Source organism: Callospermophilus lateralis, chromosome 1, assembly GCF_048772815.1.
Source record: "Callospermophilus lateralis isolate mCalLat2 chromosome 1, mCalLat2.hap1, whole genome shotgun sequence".
Classification (NCBI taxonomy): Eukaryota; Metazoa; Chordata; class Mammalia; order Rodentia; family Sciuridae; genus Callospermophilus; species Callospermophilus lateralis.
In genome coordinates, this window is record NC_135305.1 from 53,744,620 (window position 1) to 53,762,507 (window position 17,888).

The window sequence follows — 17,888 nt, forward strand, 5'->3', positions numbered from 1 at the left end:
TAGTGGGAGGAAGAAGGGGAAGAACATGGGAAGTACTGGAAAATGATATCGGCCAAATTATATTGTTACATTGTGTGCATGTACCAATATGTAACAACAAATCCCTCCATTGTGTGCAACTACAATACACCCATTAAAAATGTGGGCGAAAAAAACTGATTTCTTCCAGGAAGTGTTCCATTCACTACTGATATTTATACCCAAGACGATCCTATTATTTGACCAACAAAAGGATTTGTTGTTGGGAGAACTCAGTACCCAAACCCAGTAGCCTGGAATGTCTAAATGTAGAGAACACTGAGGAAAAAATAAACTCTTATGTTCCTTGCATTTGTCACTGATGGATCTCCAAGATGAGAAAGTTCTTTTATTTAATAACTTCCAGACAAGGCAATGAACTAGATAATGGGAGAGATACAACTAAGCACAGGGACATGGGTTGTGGGTAGAGTAGATGGTTACATTTGTTTCAAGAGAATCATCCAGGTAGACATGTCTAGCCAACAGATGGATACAGGAACAAAACTATTTTTAGTGTAAATGTCAAATTTGCAGGAAATAGCATTAAAACATTCATTTACTAGAACATTCTAACAAAAGAGAACTTAAATTTTAGAAATGGCAGGAAAACCTTTTATGAGCCTTGCCAAGAAGAAAAATCAAGCTTGGTTTCTACATTTTTTGGCAAGATTTTGCTAGTCTTCCAATTTTAGTAACTTAAAAATCAGTATGCTCTTTAATTTAATGAATATGTATTTGATGAGTATAATTTAATAAATGCTAAGTTAATCTAGTAAAATACTGATTCAAAGACCTTGCGAAGATTTGTTGCCCTGTCATTTTATATTTGGGAGAACAATTTCTAAATAGAGTCAAATTTATTATATTTTTAAAATCAAAACATATTAAGATCTAAAGGCAGGATTTTTCAGTCTTTCAAATTTATCCTCTTAATTTTAAAAAAGTATGTATACAGTTAACTAACATCATTGACTAGGAAGAGTAGACAAAGCACTAAAGCCTGATTTCCTTGGAAAGTATTAACAAAGATAAAGAAGACTGATGCACATAATATAGCAAAACACTTTGAACATGAATGAAGACAATTATAAAATATGCTTATATTTACCAACTGAGGGGTTGTGGTTGTAACTCAGTGGTAGAGTTCTTGCTTAGCAAGTATGAGGCACTGGGTTTGATCCTCAGCACCACATAAAGGTAAATAAATAAAATAAAGGTATTGTGTCCATTATTAAAAAAAAATTTACCAACTGAAATGTGTCTTGATGTTCCAAAGATGAAGTATGTCAGGATAGGGAAAAAAGCAGAGTAGAGGCCATATCCAATAGGAACTGCAGCTAGCAGAGCATATGCCATTCCTGAAATTACATTCAAAGTGATTAAATTCACAAACAAAAGTTACAGTATATTTAGATATGTAAGACTTTTCATTGATACTCTCAATTTATGGGTTCAAAACATCAGCCTGTCCTGAGTGGTTTCTTTATCTTGCATATAGACTGTGCCTAGGCTACCATGCAGCATACGATTTAAATCAGGATAATGATTTCATCTATGTGCCTTACCTGCTCAAATGAACAGACTTGATCAATATTTCCATCATTGACTGATCATATCAAGTCAGATATTGACTAAAAACTTAGTAAATTCAGGGCTGGGGCTGTAGCTCAGTGGTAGAACACTTGCCTAGCACATGTGAGGCACTGGGTTCGGTCCTCAGCACCACATGAAAATAAATAAATAAAATAAAGGCATCTACAACTAAGAAAACAAAATTAAGAAAAAAATCTTAGTAAATTTAGTGAAGGATCAGACCAGTTTTTGCACGTGGACAATTTTGTCTGAGTTCATTCACTGTCCCTCCATGTTCAGTCACTGTTGCATTTACCATTCTCTTTTCATTTTGGAGAGCAGATGTTAGATACAAAGCAAGACCAAAAAAAAAAAAAAAAAAAGACAATTGTGCTTAGCAGCAGGCAAGATAACTTTATCCTGGTAAGGGAAAACAACTCCACCAGTAGGCTATGCCAGCAGCCTGTGGGCCCACAAATGTTAAGCTATAGAGAAATCAACATTTCAGTGTATAGAGGGTTGGAAGAGGATAATGACACATTCTTTTTCTTGGTTAAATACTTAGGCAGTCAGTATAGCTTAATCCATTGTACCTCCCCACCCTTCAGTCTCAACAAGAGAAAATCAAGTCTTTTGACCCTGAGTTGTTAGTAAAGAACTGTAACAATTTTTTTTAACAGTAATAGCAACCCAACCCAAATGATCTGGCCTACAGGCACTCAAAGCTATTTTCTGAATGAATATTTTCAAATAGGAAATGGCCAGTTAAATTATACTTAATTTATGGTATTTCTAAGTTGTTGATTTTGGGGGGGTGGGTGGGCAGGGGGAATGCATGTAATTCCATGAAATGTAATTGATGTGATGTATAGCAGAACATAGAAAACTACGAAGTAATTTTTTTTTATAAAGTGAGAAAAATAATGATTAAAAACTGATAGTGTAGGCATGTTCCCACTCTTATTAAATTATTTGTTTAAAATATATATTTTAATATAAATTCAGATATGCAAAAAGATAATGAATATTAAAACACTCATGTATCCATAATCTAGCTTAAGAAATGTTATTGCCAGTACCACTGAACCTCTCTGTATCCTCTTCCTCAATCACATTCCCTTTTATCCCTCCACCCTCAAAAGGCAAACATTATCCTGAATCTGGTGCTTATTAGTCCCGGGCATTTTGTATACTCTTATATAGATATGCATTTTTGTGTTTAGTACAATACTTACTAACATATAAATATCATAACATATGAATGGGTTATATGGTAGGATCAGAAAAGACTTCCAGTTTATAGAAGTGATTTTTTTTCATGTTCCTTATATATATATTTTCTAGTTTTCTACATAAGTATTCATTCATTCAACAACTATTGATCGTACACATATCAGGTATGGTACTACTGAGGTCTCTGCCTTGTGGAATTTGCATTCTAGAAAAATATGTATTATTGGTGTAATCGTTTTAATAGGTAAATTACAATAAGGAGTTACAACAATCAATAGTTCCAGGAACATGGATTTAGAATAAAAAGATGACTCCTCAAAAGGAAGACAATAAAGGAAGGAGGAAGGAATTAGAGCACAACCTGTTTCTAATGGACATTCTTCAAGTTCTCCTAAAAGTTCCATTTCCCTAAACTGGGCTCTGTAGTTTTTTTTTTTTAAATATATATATTTGTAGTTGGACACAATACCTTTTATTTTATTTATTTATTTTTTATGTCATGCTGAGAATTGAACCCAGCGCCTAGCTCATGCTAGGTGAGTGCTCTACCACTGAGCCACAACCCCAGCCCTCTGTAGTTTTTAGTATGCCTGGAAAAATCGGGACTTTTTCAATATCTGTTTAGAAACACCTGCTACTCAAGGATATTGCAATCATCTTTATTACAAAGGAACTTGGTACAATACTTTTAAAAGTATTCAGTTTGTAAAGAAACTTAAGCCATTAATTTAAATTATGAAATCTCTTTGTTGGTCCTATGATTTGTAGGATGGTGGCATCAACTGCTAAAGCAGGTGCTACTAAACATTTGGAAACACTCAAAAGGAAAGTCCTCCCACTATGTGAGGACACAGTGGTCCCTCATGAGAAACTGAATCTACAGGGGCCCTCATGTTAGACTTCTTACCCTCAAGAACCACAAGAAACAAATTTCTACGTTTATTAAATAAGTAAATGTCAAAGATAGAAAGTAGATAGCAAAGGAGGGTCCAAAATTGCATATTAGAAGCACATAGCACAGCTGGACCTGATGGTGTATGGCTATAATCACAGAGCTCAGGAGGTTGGGACAGGAGGATCACAAGTTCAAAGCCAGCCTCAGAAAAAGCAAGGTGCTAAGCAACTTAGTGAGACCCTGTCTCCAAATAAAATACAAAATAGGGCTGGGGATGTGGCTCAGTGGTCAAGTACCTCCGAGTTCAATCCTCAGTACCCATGCCCCCAAAGAAGCATCTAGCACTTGCCCATTTCACCGGGGTTAAATCTCTAGGAGTGTGCACGCACACACACACACAACAACAACTGAACTGCAAGGCATAAGGGAACAGAAGTTTCCCCTTCAAAACTGTGGTTTGGGGAGCCAGCTGTAAGAGTCCAGGGGAATAAGCAGCCATGTGTGATCTCACTTAGGAGCTAAGTCACACTAAGTAGAGTCACGAGCAGTACATTGTGAGGTGACTGCCCACCGCTTTCCCCACAATAGATATTTGTGATTATATAGCTTCTTCCTGCATCAGTATACACTACTTATTTCTTTTGGCTCACCTCCCATGGTCCAGAAAAGGCAGCAGAGGCCATTCACTCTGCCACCTTTGTTTATTCTTAAGTTTTTGAGTTCTGGATATTAATCCTCTGTCAGAAGAACCCCAGATAGACATAACCAGAAAAGAATGTTTCCATAACATGTAGTTAAACAAAGTACAGAACAAATAAATAATATTAAAAGCTGCAAAAGAGAAGCATAAAGTCACATTTAAAGGCAGACCCATCAGAATTAATTTCTCTGTAGAAACTCAAAAGTCCAGGAGAGCATGGAATGATGTATCAAGAAGATATAATGAGGATGTGGGGAAAAAGGTACACTCATACATTGCTGGTGGGACTGCAAATTGGTGTAGCCAATTTGGAAAGCAGTATGGAGATTCCTTGGAAAGCTGGGAATGGAACCACCATTTGATCCAGCTATTCCCCTTCTCAGACTATACCCAAAAGACCTAAGAAGAGCATACTACAAGGACACAGCCACATCATAATAGCTAGAATGTGGAACCAACCTAGATGCCCTTCAATAGATGAATGGATTAAAAAGTGGCATTTATATACAATGGAATATTACTCAGCACTAAAAAAATAATAAAATCATGGCATTTGCAGGCAAATGGATGGCATTAGAGCAGATTATGCTAAGTGAAGTTAGCCAATCCCTAAAAAACAAATGCTGAATGTCTTCTCTGATATAAGGGAGGTGACTCAAAATGGGATAGGGAGGAAGAGCATGAGAAGAAGACTACCAGTAAATAGGGAAGAGAGGTGGGAGGGAAAAAGAGGGAGAAGGGGAGTTACACAGAAGATGGAAGGAGAACCTCATTATTATACAGAATACATATATGATGTTGTAATGAGAAAAACAAAAAAAAAGTGTGTCACATTAGATTGGATAGAGAGAAAGGATGGGAGAGGAGGGGAGGAATAGGCAGGATAGGAAGGGCAGCAGAATAGAATAGACAATATGATTGATGTATGTACATTCCATGTATGTATTATATATCAAAATGCATTCTACTGTCATGTATGACTAAAATAAATAAATAAAAAATTAAAAAAGAAGATATAATGATTATAAATATATAGAGATATATGCTGAATCAGAGCATCCAATGTTATAAAACAAAAACTACTAGACATAAAGGGAGAGATAGGCCACAATGAAATAATAGTTGGTGACTTCAAAACTTCACATAATCAATAGAACATCCAGATTAATAAAAGAAAAAGAAAAAAATCAACAAAGAAACATTGAGTTACGGATCAAATGGAATTAAGAGATATCTATAGAATATCCCATCCAATAGCTGTGGGATACACATTCTTTTCATAAGCACATGGAACTTTTCCTAGAATAGATTAGATATTAGAACATAAAATAAGTCATAATATTTTTTTAAAAATTGGAATAACTTCTTGCATATTATCAGATGATAATGGAATGCAACTATAAATCAACAGCAAGACAAACTCCAGAAATTATACAAACACATGAATAATTTAAAATACACTTTGAATGAACAGTAGGTTATTGAAGAACTTGGGGAGGGGTGGAATTAAAAATTCCTAGAAAAAATGAAAATGGAAACTCAATCTACCAGAAACTATGGTATACAGTGAAAGCAGTACTAGTAATGAAGTTTATATCTATGATTGCCTACATTAAAAAGAGAGAGAGATCTCAAATAATAACCTAATGATGTATCTCAAAGTCTTAGAAAAACAAGGGAAAACTAAACCCAAAACTAGTAGAAGGGAAAAATAGTATAGATCAGGCAGAAATAAATGAAAAGAGACTAAAAGAACAATACAAAGAATCAATGAAACAAAGGTGAGTTTTTAAAATTTGTTTTTTGTGGTATTGGGGATTGAACTCACGGCCTCAACGTTAGGCAAGTTCTCTTCCAATGAGCAACACCCCCAGAAGAACTAATGAACAAATTCAGCAAAGAAGCAGAATGCAAAATCAACATTAAAAAATCAGTAGTTTTTCTATATTCCAATAATGAACTCACTGAGAAACAGGAAAGCAATCTTATTTACAATAGCCTCAAAAGAAAAACAAAAACCCAAAGAGTAGTAAACTTAACCAAAGAGGCAAAAGATCTCCACAAGGAAATGGCACTGGGGAAAGTGGATATCCACATGTAGAAGATTGAAACTTGACCTTTATCTATCAACCTGTACAAAAATCAAATCATAATGGACCAAAGAGACCTCAATGTAAGACCTGAAACTTTGAAACTGCTAGAAGAAAACTTACAGGAAACATTTAAAGATACTGGCACAGGAATGATTTCCTGAATACAACTCCAATAGCTCAGGTAACAAAAGCAAGAACTGACAAATGGAGATTACATCAAATTAAAAACTTCTTCATTGCAAAGGAAACAATCTACAGAGTAAAAGAGAACCTAAAGAATGGGCAAACATCTTTGCCAACTATTCTTCTGACAGAGGATTAATATCCAGAACTCAAAATCGTAACAACCTAAGAACAAATAATCCAATAGTAGAAGCGAAGGTGGGAGTGAGGTGCGCCTCTGTAGTCGGGCTGAATGGCCTCTGCTACTTCTGCCAAACCATGGGAGGTGAGCCAAGAAGTCAGACCACTCAGGACACAGAGGTGGTGAGGTGGTGGTGTGGGCAGCCGTCAGGGACTGAGTGTGGGGAGCCTGCTGGCTGCTCGCCTGGCCTGGCCAAACTGGAATTGCTATTCTTGGCCACTGCAGGGCAGTCCACACTGTCTTCCGGAATCCTTATCACACAGGAAGAACATTTTCCTGACATTTAGGTGCTTTTATATTCATCTCAAAACACATCCTGAACTCAGGACCTGGCAGGTATTCTTATGTTGTCTTCTAGAGTAGGTAGTCCTGCTTCTCTCATCCAGCCACTTTCCCTGTTGAAACATGGAAACCTTTCTACACAGTACCTCCATGGTTTGGAATGGAAAAGACTGCTTTTCTTTTGTTCCAACTTTCAGATTCAATACAGAAAGAGGCCCTTAGGATGCAGTTATCCTTCATCAGGAAGGAAAAAAAAGTAAGCAACTGATAATGGGTCATCTTCTGCAGTTTGCTAATTATTGAGAAATTATTCTGCAAGCTGAAGGCTGATGTTTAATTTGAAACAGATGCTTAGGATGTGGTACTGCCTGGTGAGCCAATTCCTCAGGAATTGTGCTTTTCTCTCAGACAACTTCTAAAACCTTCCCTACTTTCCTCAATAAGACCATTTCTCTCTTCACCAGAGTAGAAGAGGCACATCTTACCTTTTCATTGAAAACATGGAATCCAGGAGAAATGCTCCCAGGTTGCTTTTCATCAGAATTTCAAGCCTCTCTGAATCTGCACACTTTGAACCAACTATCTTCCTTTGAAATGGAGGAAATCTCCTCCTTGTCCTTAAGGAGTAATATTCCCACTTCTGTCCAGCAACCTATCCATATTTGCCTCTTTCTCATGAATTTGCTTCTAGACATTTCTCCTTTACTTCTTGAACCACGGATCTCTTTCTTTCTGTGAGGTTATTCCTTCCAATTCACAAATAAACTGTAGTAGCTCTTGTATTAAAAGGAAAGCAGATCTGTCCTTCACTCCACCTGTATCCTTTATCTCCCTCCAATTCACAGCAAAACTTGCTAAAAGCAGTCCTGAATTTCCATGGGAAGCTTTATCCTTTTTGTTTTAAACTTTTCTCTTTCCTCTGGTCCCTCATTCCTTTGATTGTATCTTTTTCTCCAGCTTTCTGAGTCCAACTTCCTCAAGTGATTTGTTACCCCTTCTCATTTTCCTGACCTCTAAGTACACCAGCCCTCTTCTCTCCATCTGCCCTCTTTCCTATGTAATTGCAGACCTTTCCATTCCTTTAATCCCCCGCCACCCCCGCATGGCTCTTTTTAAAGTACCAGGGATTGAACCCAGGGCCTTGTGCATGTGACATAAGTGTTTTACCACTAAGCTACATTCCCAGCCTGTCCTGCCACCTGTTCCTTCAAATATCACCTCTAAAGTGATGTCACATTCAGCCCAGGCCTCAACTTTGACCTTTATACTTGTAAGAGTTCCAACTTCTGTTTGGAATCTCTATTTAGATGTCTCATGTGTATCTATCTCAAACCTAGACCATCCAAAAGGAACCCCTTGGTTTGTCATTCCAAACCTGTTTCACAGCCAGTTTTTGCCCCCTGCCCCTGCCCCTGTACCTAGGGCCTTGTGCATTCTTGGTATGTATTCTACCACTGGGCTACATCCCCAGCCCTTTTTAAAATTTTATTGAATCAGGGTCTCCCTAAGTTGCCAAGACTGGCTTTGAAGTTGTGATTCTCCTGAGTAGCTGGGATGACAGCTGTCTACCACCAAGCCTGGCTCAGTATTTGCCTTTTTGTTTGTTTGTTTGTTTGTTTTTTGTACCAAGGATTGAACTCTGGGGCACTCAACCACTGAGCCACATACCTCAGCCCTATTTTGTATTCTTATTTAGAGACAGCAACTCACTTTCACTGAGGCTGGCTTTGAATTTGCCATTCTCTGGCCTCAGCCTCCTGAGCCGCAGGGATTATAGGCATGCGCCACTGCTCCCGTTTAATCTTTGCCATTTTAATAAATGACATAACCATCCACCCAGTTGCACAAGTCAACAACCAAGGAGTTGTCTGTGATTTTTATATGCACTTACCAGTTATACTGATGAGTTCTTGTTGCAAAAAAATACTTCAGATGTTGCAGATCTCACCATGTTCTGCTTGATCTGGTTCAAACCAAATCACCTATCCTAAGGGCTGGGTTTGGGGTGAGGCAAGTGAGGAGCCTAGGGCACAATATTTAAAGAGGCTCCCTGGGAATGAATGACTCTCTTGCCTGGCCCTAAACCCTGGCCTTCCTAACCTTATCTCATCATTACCCACCCTCCCTCACTGTACTTCACCTAGACCAGAATTTTTCCTGCTCCTCCCAGATCTAGCTCAGGCCCTGGAAAAGACTAAGCACTTTTTGCCTTCATGGATTTTACATCTTTACCTGGTGCCCTCTTCCTCCTGCTCAGCACTTGGCTGCCTCCTTCTCTTCCTCTGGTCTCTGTCTATAATTCTACTTCTTCAACTCGGCCTTTTTTGACCATTGTATCTAAAATAGACCTTTCCTCCCAAATTAATTCCCATTTTTGGCATTTCAACTCCACCACAATGGTTGTCACAATCTATAAAATATTTTTTTTATTTATACACTTAATTATTTAATTCCCAGAACTACCACTAGAAAGGAGCTCCATGAGGTCAGTACCCATACCTGTTAATAAATCATTGAATCTCATGGCTCAATACCTGGCATACAGAATTAGTCTACAAATATTGATTACACAAATGAATAATAAACAAATATATGAATGAGCCAGACTACCCTCCCAGAAAGTTATCTTATAAAGATAATGTTCCTGGAAAAACCACGTATAAAGTAAAGAACATACAATGTACAAGTTAAGATCTTAGAAATTAGACTCTGAATTCAAATTCAGCTCTACCACTTGCAGCTCCCTGAACTTGGGGAAGATTTAATAGATTTCTCATCTATTGAAAAAGGAGATGATAATAGTACCTACCTTGCAGGGTTGGTGTGAGGATTAAATGAGATAACTAGGCAAAATCTTTTGTATAGTTTCTAATAAATACTAAATAAAATTAATCCATAGACTAAATACTTGTCTATGAAAACTCAGGAGACCTGGATCTTGAACTACTATTTTCATATATAAAGACAATTAGTTATCAACAATTCAATCCTCTTCACTAAATATTTATAGGGCCATCTATTATGTACCGATTTCTATGCTAGGCAAACATGAACTGCTAACCAACTGCTAAGCAAACATGAACTAGACATGCTTGGTTCCTGTTCCCAGGAGCACTGGATGTTGCTTTGTCACAGTCATTAGAGCCAGCTGCATAGAGCAATGCCCCATTCTGTTCTCCCTCCTATGGCTTTGGGAGTGAGACCCCACATCGGGACCAACAGAACATTCTCCCCTGTGGGAATCTACCTGGCCTGCTCTGAATAATCTGGAGCGCTCCATAACCAAATTTTAGCTCAACACAATATTGTTTACCATGTATTACTAACTTCAAAGTAGTCTGTTTTCAAGCCACCTTTCTACACACAGCCATACCCTCCACTACCTCCCATCAGCTGAGACTCAGACTTAACCTTCAGGGAAACAACTTTGACAACTTAAGTTCCAGGAAGCCATTCCCAATCCCCTGATTGGGTTGTGGGATCCTCGATGGCTCCCCATTATCAGGCAATGTTGCCCCTGCCACAGCCTTTGGCACACTAAATTGTGAGCCTCCATTTCTCCACTAAACTATGAGCCCCTTGAAAACAGGTGGTACATCTTATTCTTGTCAGTGTACATCCTAGGTGCTCCATAAAATTATAATAAATAATGAGACTTCTTTTCCGTGACTTGGAGGCTTTGAGGGATTGGACAGGATGGTGGTGCCAGTAGTGCTGAAACAAGATCATGAGGATGAGGAGCAGAGGAGAATATCTATACTGTTACACACAAACTATGCAACAGATTTCTAAAATGCTTATGGAAATATTATGCAATAAATAAAGTTTCAAAATAAAACAAAAAAATCTTACCTGTGTTGGAACATTTTCCCAGAAGATTAAAATAAGAGGATAGATAAAAGGGGAGTGGAATATTCATGTATGTCCAAGCTAAGACACTTTGTTTTTAATTTACTTTAAACCAGTTTCACACTACAGGTGAAGATCCATGCGTAAAATATAAAATAATTTAATGAGCTAAAATAATAATTTTAAAAAACCAGACTAGAATAGGACATATTAGAAGGTATTAATACAGTGAGAAAAAACATTATTTCACAAAAATTTAATTGTGATTAAATTTATTTAATTTATTTAATAAGTTGTGGTTTATAGGGGCTGGGATTGTGGTTTAGCAGTAGAGTGCTCACCTAGCACAAGTGAGGACCTGGGTTTGATCCTCAGCACCACATAAAAATAAATAAACAAAATAAAGATATTGTGTCCAACTACAACTAAAAAAAATAAATAAATATTTTAAAAAGTTGTGGTTTATAAATGTGCAAAGCCACCATTTGGTATATGCCTCTAAGTTGGAGCCACACAACTAGAGAAGCTATAGCATTTCCCAGGAAAAGAATTCAATGGAAGAGGAGAAAAGAGGTGAATCTTCCCACTGAGGGACTCTAGAGGAAAGATGTAGGCCTTGAAGGGGGAGTAAGCATTTGGTACAGAGCATGGTAGAAGGAGTGGGGCCAGGCCATTGTGGACTACAGCAGGAGACAGTATCTCTCAACTACTTGAGACCTAGCCCACCAACATCTTACCTTGCAGTGTACCCACAAGTCCAGTACTAACTCCTGAAATGATATCACTGAGCAGCCATTCCTTGATTCGGTATTTGGGGAGCCAGTCCAGGATGGGCAAGACAGACTTTAGCACACCAAAGGCTCTCTTTCTTGAACAACTGTCAAAAAATGAGAAAGCTGGGGTTTCCAATTCAATTTCAGTCATAACCAATTATAAATCCTAGAATTATAGAATGAACTCCTCTGATGTTTCTAACCATTTAGAAAAATAATTTATGGAAAATACTAGCACTAGAGAGCTACCACGATTTTGCCAAGAATTGTAGCTATCCTTTTAAGTGCCCTGTACTAGGAAACACAGGATTAAATGTCCCCTCCTCTCCTCCACCTTTTTAATCCTGTGAGAAAATATCCCTACACAAGAACCCATTTTCTGGTCCAGCCAAAGAGGGATCAATGTGGAGTCTCTAAGTGGAGATTAATTTTTAGACTTCTAACCTAGGTACTGCCTTCTTTTCTTTAAACAAAAATAAACACACTGAATATTTTGGCAATACAAGCTTGGAGTCAGTTAAGAAAACCTTAACATAATAAATGTATACCTTGTAGCAACTTTAAATTCAACAACCTACACATAAGAGGAAAAATATCAACAATAATAGGTAAACATTTGACTCATAATAGAAAATTATGTTTTTAAAAATTATGACATTCATGAAACAATTGGAAATGTTTAATGCTGAGCCAATGTTTTCATGTTAAGGAATTGGTTTTAGGTAGATAACAATATGTGGATATATAGAAAGAATATATATATAATATAATCTATATTTTATACATTATGTATAAGTTATACACATATATTTTATATATAATTTTATGCAATTTTTTTTTTTTTGGTTCTGGGGAATGAACCCAGAGGGGTGCAAGCCAAACCCAGACAGGGCCTTCCTAAATTACTGAAGCTGACCTCAAATTTGTGATCTTCCTGTGTCAGACTCCCAAGTCTCTGGGATTACTGGACTGGGACACCACACCTGGCTTGTGGTTATATTTTTAAAGAGTTCTTAGAGGTACATACTAAAAGATATATACAGTGGGCCCTTCTTTTCCATGCATTCTGAGTCAACCACAGATCAAAAATCAGGGGGAAAAATTGTGTCTATATTGAACATATGTAGATTCTTACTTCCTAAGTAGCACACTATAACAACCATTTACACAGCATTTACATATGTTGGTATTACAAATAATTTATATATATTATAGCCATTTTATATAAGGGACTTGAGCATCCTTAGATTTTGGTATCTTCCAGATTCCTGGAGCCAATCTCCTATGGATGTCAAGGTAGAACTGTAACTGAAAAAGACACTATGTGGGATTTCCTTCAAAATATTGGAGGGGTAAGGGAATGGTTGTAGGTAAAATAAGATTAACTGAGTTGGTCATTGTTGAAGCTAGGTGATGAGTAAAAACTTCGCAGGGGGGATTATTATACCTTTCCATATAATAATATGAAAAGGTATAAGAAGTGTTGCATAATAAAAGGGTAAAAAAAAGAAAAGAAAAATTTGCAATTAGTTGACTGTTTTCTAAGTTCTTCATGTTTGGATTTTCTAATTCTGTGTGTCACATTTGGGCTTAGAGACAAGGTGGTTCTCTGTAGGGGTCTCCCCTGTCTCCTGGTGAAGTAATTGGAGTACACCACTTGGAGCTCTTTTCTTTCATCCAGGTCTCTAACTAAATGGTATCAAGCCCGCATTCTCTTGAGGGTTTCAAGGACTCCTGGCCTGGTGGTGGGTTTATCCACCATTTCCTTTAAATGAGCCGTTTTCTTCCCTTCTTTCCTCATGCTGTCCTTCAAAAGAAGGCAACACAGAGACCCACAGTACCTCAAGGTACACTCCAGGTTTCATCAAGAGAAAAGAGATGGGGCTCCGGGAACCCACTCCCTCCGAAGGCGAGTTTCCCCAGGCAAGAGTTAGAGTGATTCCTGGCAGGAGACTGATGGAGCCACCGTCGGACAAGGAAAGGTGGCATTGTGGTGGTGAGACTCAGAATCAAGTCTCTCAGAGAAGCGCCGGGCAGTGCCGCGGGTAGGGCGGGAGCCCCCCACCCCGCACACCCAGACGCCCCGCTCCACTTCTCTCCGCGCCTCTGGCCAACTACCTGCAGCTCTTGGCCAGGCTCTCCCGCAGAGTCCTGCGCTCCTGCAGGCGCCGCTCGTGCTGTTGCTGGAAGGCGAGCTCGTTGTAGACCGGCCGCGACACCACGTAGCTGCAGCTGTACTCTGGTAGCTGCGGCGGATCCGATCTGCTGCCCGGCGCTGCCATGACCTGCGAACCCGAGGACAACCAAGAGGGAGCAGAAGCGGCAAGGGAGGACAATCGGAGTTGAAGAGCAAGAAACAGGCTGTTAGCATCTGTTAGCTGCCTCTGGGCGCCACCTGTTGTGGCTGACCGTGGCGAGCCTGGTCTGCGTCCTGCAGCCCTCCGCGCCAGCGACACGCAGTTCCACGGCACACACGGCCAACCTGGAGTGGGGCACTTGAGCACCTTCGTGTCCCGTGGCCTGCACCTATTGCCGGGGACTGCCCCACTCTGAAGAGAGGGATCCTTATTCTGAGGGCTTCCAGATTTGGAACAAGTCGCCGCCTTGGGCAGCTGGGGCGCTGTCCGCGTCCTGAAATCTCTACAAACCACCCTTCGGACAGGGGCCTCAAGAGCTTGCCAGGGGAAAAGCGTCCTCCCTTCCAGTACCAGACCCAGGGCACTGTTCCAGGCACGTAGTGGGAGGGGTGCACCAAGCAGGGCGTGGGACCCCCAAGATGTGCTCCTGAGGTCCCGAGGTTGCCTACGCTGCAGGCAAATTCCAGCGATAGGTCCCAGCTCTCCTGCGGGGTAGAGGAGGAGGACCCCACGTCTTGTTTTCTAACCCCCTTACTCTCAGCTTCTCAGAAAGAAGGCTGTACTGCCCCCTGCCCGCCCGCAGCGTGCCCCTAGACTAGTCTCGTCCCAGGGAGTTGTGAGAGGGCGGGGCGGAATGAGGTAGTCTTCAGCCGTGGTGAACTCACCTGCTTCGCTCCTGCGCTCTGCCCGGAATGCCCCGGGACAGCCGCTCCGCAGCCTTTATAGCGCAGACAGAAGTCGGTGAGACGTTTTATTTATGGAGCAACAGAGACACCTTGGTCAAAAGGAAGGACACAAGGACTGCGGCCTTTCCCCACGGATCCTACCGGGAAAGAAATCCTTTCCCTGCCGCGTTCTTTCCCTTTCCCGAACCTGGAGGGCTGAGTGTGTTACTGGCTGTCACACAGGGGCCACCCAGATCTTCACTCACTCCCCAATTACTAAGGCGGGTGGCGAGGTCAGGGGCGGGGCAGCCCCTGTGGTATTCTTTTCCGGAGAGCAGCACCAGCTGGGAGGGCTGACCTTGATTCCTAGGTTGTGTGAATCCACGCTCCACAGTCTAGCACAGGTGCTCTCATGAGGTGTGGGGGGCGGGGAGGAGAGGAGGAGTGGTTGGTTTTGTGTATTAATAAGACTTTAGATTTCTAGAAAGTATTTAGGAGTACTCAGTGGGTGGTGGTTAGAGTGTTCATGATTTACTCGTAGATTTAGGTACATGTTCTGTGTACATATTTCACAAAGTCAAGTGTTCAGGTGGCCCCTCTGGTTCTTTATTTTTTCTCATGCACCTGGACAATCAGGGAGGGAATAAGCTGGACTAGACAGGAATCAAGACTCAAGGGTGAGGGACAGTCATGTCTGTTCTACCTCATCAGTGTGTTGTCTTCTGTGGGTAAGTACATGCTGGGATAAATCTTGCAAAAACTAATACATGATTAAGATGAACATCAAAGGAAGGATTATCACCTGAGTTTCAATGTTTTGAGGTAAATGAAGAAGAGGCTTCAAAATATGGACTTTCTGGACACTGTCAGTTACCCATATTGAAAATACAGAACATGATTCATCTTTCGGCTCCTGGAAACAGTACTCCTCAGTGTAAATTCCCTAGTCAACACCATGCAAGCATGCGTGTTTTTCTGAGGTATGACTCAATAGCTTTCAACAGATTTTCAAAGACTTTCTTGACCCAAGGAAGTTAAGAACTTGCTGGGTGTGGTGGCTCTGGCCAGTAGGCCCAGACACTCAGGAGGCTGAGGTGGAAGGATCACTTGAGCTGGTGAGTTCAAGACCAGCTTGGGCAACACAGTGAGACTCTGTCTCTGAGAGGAAGAGAGAGGAAGAAAAAGGCCACTGAAGAAGGAACCTAAAAAACAATTGAGGTCATGAAGTGAATTCTTATCCACTTGCAGAGAAGAGGGAAAGAATCACTTGTGTGTTGTGGTTTCATATACCAGAGTTGCTTAACTAAAGGCTATTTTGCCCCCTCCCACCCATGACAATGTTAAGAGACATTCTTGGTTTTCACATCTGGAAGAATGTTACTGAGATCTATTGGGTAGAGGTCAGGGGTGCTTCTAAACATCCAATAGTGGAGTTCATCATCCTGCTAAGGTTTTGGGTATGATTCAACTTTTACATTTACTAATAATTTCCCACCTGTATTAAATATATTAATCTTTCCATATATTTGTATGTGTGTATGTATTTCTTACAAATAGCACATTGTGGTTGAATATATAACTCAGCTCCACTGAAATAGAAATGTTTATTTTAAAGTAGATTCTGAATATGCCTATATTATATACCTTTACACAAACTTTCAAGGTCCAGTTAAAATGCCATTTTTTCCATCAACATTCCTTGATGCTTTCAGTCAGAATTAATATAACCCTTTTTGTGGTTTCTCTTGGCACCTTATCTGATTCTCTCTTAAGATGTCTCTCATAATACCTTAGTATCATATTTGTATTTATCAATAAGTCTTATCTTCCTCACTAAACAAAAACTTCTTGAGGACAAGCAATATATCTCCCTCCAACAATTATTACCTTCTATCATGTTCTCTAAACAGACTTACTTATAGCCCAAACATGTTTTTTTAAACTAAAAATTATATTACATGTTTGTCTACATTTTGTTTTTCAGGTAAGATTATGATATAGGTAAGTATATGTGGATTTTTCTAGCCTGGGCCAATGGCTGTCTAGGATTCCAGAATATCAACTCATATATACAACTTCACAGGAAATCACCTAGATAATTCAAGCCTTTCTTTAATTTAGGGGAATTCTGTACAAACATAAAGACAACCATATATTTATTTTAGTCTGGTCCAGTCAGTCCTCTGAACCACTTTGCTTCAGGACTTGGCAATGGTTTGGTGGTGATAGTGATTCAGAGGATTAAGGAGTGAAATAGAGATGGCAGAAGGACAGAGGAGAAAACAGACTATCAAATAACACCAGGAGTGAACAATGTTAATTCTCTTGACGAATAAACAGAATTTTTGGAAAGGCAAATGTATAAGAATTCCATTCAATAATCACTATATGTCCTGCATGTAAATGGATGAAGATATTGCTTCTTTTTTTCTATTGAATACTTTTACTATAGCAGAAATAAATAGTGCATGAACAGAGTAGCATTTCCATTACAAAATTCTATAAGAGGATAAAACTTCTTTTCTCATAGGTAAGAGTCTGTGAAGTTGGCTGTATTTTAAAAACAGAGAAGAGTAGGAGGTGATAACAGTTTTCTCTCCTCACACAATTTACTTGTTATATTAAACACATAAGATTACTCACTTGGGCTTTACAAATCAAGCTTCACCTATTTTACATAGAGGTGGGTGGTTCTTATTTATCAGAATTTAATCATATCCAGGATTCTTTCCAAGAGATAGATGTGTCACTTCAAAATAAATGTCAGACAATAATACTGTTACTTTAGATTTTTAATTAGCAGATAATGATGATTTAAAATGTATATTTTGATTTATCATATCATTTGGAGTGTTAGATATACACATTCATTCATTCGTTCACTCAAGGGTTTATTAAAAATTTTTTTGTTGGTCATGGATAGAATGTTGAACAAAGTCATGCACCTAGCCTCATTTGTGGGTGTAGCAGATACTTACCAAATGGTTACAAAAAGTATATACTATTTCAATGATTTTAAAAATGCATATTTTCTACAATTTATCAGGATTTATCTTACAATTGATGATGTGCAATGGTTCAATT

At 39.2% G+C, this 17,888-nt stretch overlaps 1 protein-coding gene across 1 annotated transcript in view; it reads right to left on the minus strand.

Annotated features, from left to right (window-relative positions):
- Slc26a4 (solute carrier family 26 member 4) overlaps window positions 1-14,064 on the minus strand; it is a 53,024-nt gene extending 38,960 nt beyond the window's left edge. Inside the window, exons 1-3 of the mRNA XM_076862355.2 lie at window positions 13,901-14,064; window positions 11,747-11,886; window positions 1,269-1,379 (exon numbers count right to left, since the gene is read on the minus strand). Coding sequence (XP_076718470.2) covers window positions 1,269-1,379; window positions 11,747-11,886; window positions 13,901-14,064 — 415 coding nt within the window. The remainder of the gene's footprint in view (window positions 1-1,268; window positions 1,380-11,746; window positions 11,887-13,900) is intronic.
- Between the last annotated feature and the right edge of the window lie 3,824 nt (window positions 14,065-17,888).